The 4,807-nt window shown below is 51.2% G+C and overlaps 1 protein-coding gene across 1 annotated transcript; it reads left to right on the plus strand.

The window, feature by feature from the left end:
* Positions 1–281: 281 nt before the first annotated feature.
* On the plus strand, positions 282–4,244 carry CRYAB (crystallin alpha B). Its single transcript, XM_068994858.1, has 3 exons — positions 282–712; positions 1,582–1,704; positions 2,657–4,244. Exons 1-3 carry the CDS (start codon positions 515–517, stop codon positions 2,858–2,860), a joined length of 525 nt encoding a protein of 174 aa, XP_068850959.1. The 5' UTR covers positions 282–514; the 3' UTR covers positions 2,861–4,244.
* The last annotated feature ends 563 nt before the right edge of the window (positions 4,245–4,807 follow it).

Genomic DNA, 4,807 nt, shown 5'->3' on the forward strand with positions numbered 1-4,807 from the left:
CCCTCCTGGCACCTTCCCTGCCCCTGACTCTGGGCTCCCTGTGCTGCCGGGAGAGGCACAGCCCCGGTGGGCGATGCGGGAGCCGAGGCCTCGGTGCTGGGAACAACGGCCCCTTGTCCTGGTCCCCTGAGCCAAAGATAGGAGCTGCATTGATCCCGCTGGCATCCAGAGCAGCTGGGAACATCCGCCAAGCGCTCCCGGCCTGTGCGGATAAACAGCACGTGGGCAGCGGGGCGGGCGCCTGGGCACTCCGGCTTCTTGCTGCCCCATTGGGTTCCTTTTCTTCCTCTCCCCTGCCCCCTCCTCCTCAGCAGCGCGCTCAAATCCCTCAGACAGCTACTGGGCACCGCCGAAGGGCCCAGCCCAGGAGTGGGACAATAAAATCCCTGACACCACTGTTCAAGAGGCCTCGGGGGGGTGGAAGGCCAGGCCAGCTGCACGGGTATAAAGCTGTCCCCGCTCCCGGCACGGCACTGCAGCACAGTTGTTTGCCAGGCTCCTCCAGCGCTCTCCAATGGATATCACCATCCACAACCCCCTGATCCGCAGGCCCTTCTTCTCTTGGTTGGCACCAAGTCGTATCTTTGACCAGATTTTTGGGGAGCACCTGCCGGAGTCAGAGCTGCTGCCTGTTTCCCCCAGCTTCAGCCCCTTCCTGATGAGATCCCCCATCCTTCGGATGCCCAGTTGGCTAGAGACAGGACTCTCCGAGGTAATCTTTGCTTCTTTGTGACTGCTGGGGGCACAGCCTGGTGGCTCTGGAGGCCCAGGAGAGCTGAGAGCTTGGAAGATGCTCGTAGGTGGTTATTTAGGAAAAAGGCTGGGGAAAAGGGTGCTGTGTTTGTGCCTCTGCATTGTTTGGGATGGAGCAAGTCTTGCCATAGTGCTGGGAACAGAGGCAAACTGAGTTCAGGGTGCATGCAGGTGACCCTGGGAGCTGCCTGAGGAAAGGAGGAAGATTAATTTCCCTCATTTCCCTAATTTACCTCATTTCCCTCATTTCCCAGTCTGCTGTGCCAAACTTTCAATCCCACTCCCACCTGAGAAGTGAAGAGCACAGGGGCCGTGGGAGCCTCATGTCAGGCAGTGCAGGAGCCCACGGCTGCTGAGGGAAAAGGGGCCTATTTGAAACAATCACTGCCCAGAAAAGCAGCATTTTAATAAGATCCAGGACCCAGAGGATCATGGAGCAGGAACCTCCTTGCTCCTGCCTGTCCTGCAAGTCAACTGTCTTATTTACAATGAGCTTGAGGAGCTATTGCAAGCAGAAGGAGTGGAAGCATTATTTTTTTATCCTTGCATAATGTTCTCCTTGCTTTAGTGACCTGGGTCTGGCTGCCCGGTGAAGCAGCCACAATAAAGAGTCAGTTTTAAATAAAGAGTCAGTTTTAACTAATTCAGGTTGAGAATCTTAGGTCCTTGATGGGCATTAATGCAAGGCCAGCAAGGGACAGAGCCACTCAGGTCAGATCCCAAAATAAAGGTCAGTGTGTGTGTAGAGACCAGCTCGAGTCTTGACCTGCTGCGTTCTTTTTTAACCCTCACCTGCTCTTTTCTGAAGTCACCTCCTGGTTTTTGCAGATGCGACTGGATAAGGACAAATTCTATGTGAACCTGGATGTGAAGCATTTCTCCCCCGAGGAGCTGAAGGTGAAGGTGCTCGGGGACATGATCGAGATCCACGGGAAGCACGAGGAGCGCCAGGTACCTCTGCTTTAACTTTGTCACTGGGAACTCCCTCACCTCTGGCGACTGCAAAACAATCCTGTGCTCATCTCAAAGATGTGTAATTTTTTTATCGAGATGCTCCGTGCAACCCACCCCCAGCAGATCCCAGACAGGGCAGCAAGAGGGTGGAGGTTTATTGCTGATGTTGCATGAACTGTGAGCTGAACTGGAAAATCATCTGTGAAATGGGCATTTTTGGGCTTCCCTTCTTTCTGGGAAGGGGCCAGGAATGCAGGGAGGCGTCCAATGAGCTAAAAATGAACTGTAATACTTAAGCCACATAATGAATCAGTGCATTGCCCTGTGTGTAACCTCTCCTAGGCCCAGCTATCAGTTTCTAATCCTTTAAAAGTTGTGTTCTGCTGTCATCCATCCCTCTCCTTGCTGGCTCTGGAGACCTGTGTGGACACTGGGCAGGCAGAAATACAAAGCCATGCCCCGAGCTGGATGTAACAGCATTTCCAGTCCCCATCCCCTGTCCCCAAAGTAGCTGTGTCCCTGGAACTGCCATTCCTAGGCGCTCCCAGGAGCACAGATGTGTCAGTCAGGAAATCCAACGCTCCCCGTAGCTGGTGGGAGCCTGTAATCCTGGAGTAGCTTCTGGAACTCTTTTTGGCCAAGAACATAATCGAGCACTGAGATCAAGCACTGAGGGTCTCCAGGGCAGGTGTGGTTGGGAATGGCACCTCGGGAATGCCGGCACAGGGGTGACACAAAGCCTCCTCCTGTAAATATCCTGTGTGGACCTGCAGGCACCTCACTGTGGCTCTTTAAAGAGGGCAGCTCCTCTTCAGAACCCTTTCAACTCCCTGAAAAGCTTCCCTTTGAGACCCCCAACTCCCCTTTAGCAGCCTTTAAGCAAAAGCCCCATGGTTAAGGCGGAACCGGGCAAATAGTTCTAATTAGAAGCCGCTTCTCCTTTCTGCAGGACGAGCACGGCTTCATCGCCAGGGAGTTCAACAGGAAATACCGGATCCCAGACGACGTGGACCCGCTGACCATCACATCATCGCTCTCCCTGGACGGGGTGCTGACCGTGAGCGCTCCCCGCAAACAGAGCGACGTCCCCGAGCGCACCATCCCCATCACCCGCGAGGACAAACCGGCCATCGCCGGCGCCCAGAGGAAGTAGGGGCTGCTCTGCTGCCCCAAACCACCCTGGGGAGCCATTCCAGAGCTCTTTCCTCCATCAGGTGCCAGCTGTACTGAATGGCTGCTCGTATTATTTATGCTGAGTAAGTTTACTAACGAATAAACCATGGATAAGCAGTTTGGATTTATTTGTCTGGGGTTTGGGGTTGAGAAAGGTGGATAAAAGGTGCAGGGGAACATCATTCTTGGGTGGCAGGTGTGTCCAGGACAGCTTATCTGGGTGCTCAGCAGCACGTTGCACATCACACGCTGTGTTCTCTCTCACTTCAACGCTGCCAGAGGATTTCAGAGTGTTTCACAAGCAACAGGAAAGTTTCTCCCGTGGAGATTAAACTGGTAAAACAGCTCCATGACAATTGAAACCCATTTGAGGTGTGGGCATTTGATAACAGCTGGCTGGAAGATAACTGTATCTTAAATCTCTAGAATGATTCATGTGATGGAGAAACATCCAGGGGCTGCAGCCAGTTCAGAGCAGCTGCAGGTGAAAACTGCAGGGCTGCAGTAAACACAGATCTACCCCAAGAGAAGGAAAACATCTTGCTCTGATGATGCAAATCACATCCCTTTGAAACTCTGGTGTTAGTGCCCTTCAAACAGTGAGCAGCATCTGATGTCTATAGCAGCAATCTGATTTATGCCAGCATTGCTGAGTGATACAAACCACTACTAAAGTCCTTTACAGGCATTTTCATCTGCTTAGCACCTCTCTTCAAAGGGGTAGAAAGGGAAGTCTGGATTACTGGAACTGAGTTTCTAAAATTCATCTTCAAAAAGGACAGAATGCCACAGATCTGTCACACAGATCACCAGACTCAGTCATGAGCTGACCTATTTTCTATGCTCCTTATCCCTGCTAAGACAAAAGTTCTGTTAGCAGGGATCACAGTACACCTCAGATGAGCAGAGGAAATCCTTCTTCTGTGGCTGTAGGTGAGAAAAATAAAATGAGCACTCTGTGATGTGGGGTCACTGTCAAATACCCCAAATCCCCCCTCACTTCCAAGGTCTGGTGTTTCCTATTAGCTGGTTCTAATTAGCTCTCCCAGCTGAGGTGTTAATTGGGCTTGTCTGGCCAGGCACAGCCACCTCTGCACACCAGAACAAACCCCAGACACACACAGAGGTTACAGATTAAAAAGCAGGAAGAACATTTTCCACACGGCTTTCATGTGTGACAGGTCTTGGTGCTGGAAGGAAATCCCTGCACCACTGGTTCCTGAGGGTTTCTGTTGCTGTTCCTGCATCCCTCTTGTTCCTTCTCCACTTGGAGGCCTGGAGTGCAGCAGGACTGAGCAGCTGGGCTGCTCAAAGGAGGTTCCAGCTCAGGGTGGTGGCCTGGAAATCAATGAGGTTTTTGTTCAAATCCTGAAAGAATCAACATTGAAAGGAAAAATAGTAAGAATTTAATAGTAAGAATAGTAAGGGAAATCTTTTCTACGGCCCAGGGGTTTTGTCAGGCTCAAATCAGCAGCAAGAAATGGGCATTTTGAGTGAAAGCTCTCTGGGGATAAACTGGATGAGGTCAGCCAGACAAGAATACTTGAAATACAAAACCACTCCCTGAGTGACCTGAAATACCTGTTCTGGGGTGGCACAGGAGCACAGCCCAGCACGGAGAGAATGACAGAAAACACCTCTCTCATCTGCAGGCATAAACATCACCGAGAAGCTCCTCACATCCAACAGATTGTCCCAGTTCCACACACATAAAATTCACTCTCTGATGTTCCCCTGTAATCTGCAGCAGGTTGTTTCCAAGCAGTGAGTGTGCTGGAAAGGAAAACTCACATTTACATGGCTAAGTATGAGTTTGGAGGGTTTTTTTTAATGATTGGAATGGGAAGGTTGTGTGGTAATTATTTTCTCCAGGCCACTTCCCCACCCTTTAAAATAGACAAAATGATTCACCCAAGGCCACAGGGAC

The sequence above is a fragment of the Aphelocoma coerulescens genome, chromosome 24, assembly GCF_041296385.1.
Source record: "Aphelocoma coerulescens isolate FSJ_1873_10779 chromosome 24, UR_Acoe_1.0, whole genome shotgun sequence".
NCBI lineage: Eukaryota > Metazoa > Chordata > Aves > Passeriformes > Corvidae > Aphelocoma > Aphelocoma coerulescens.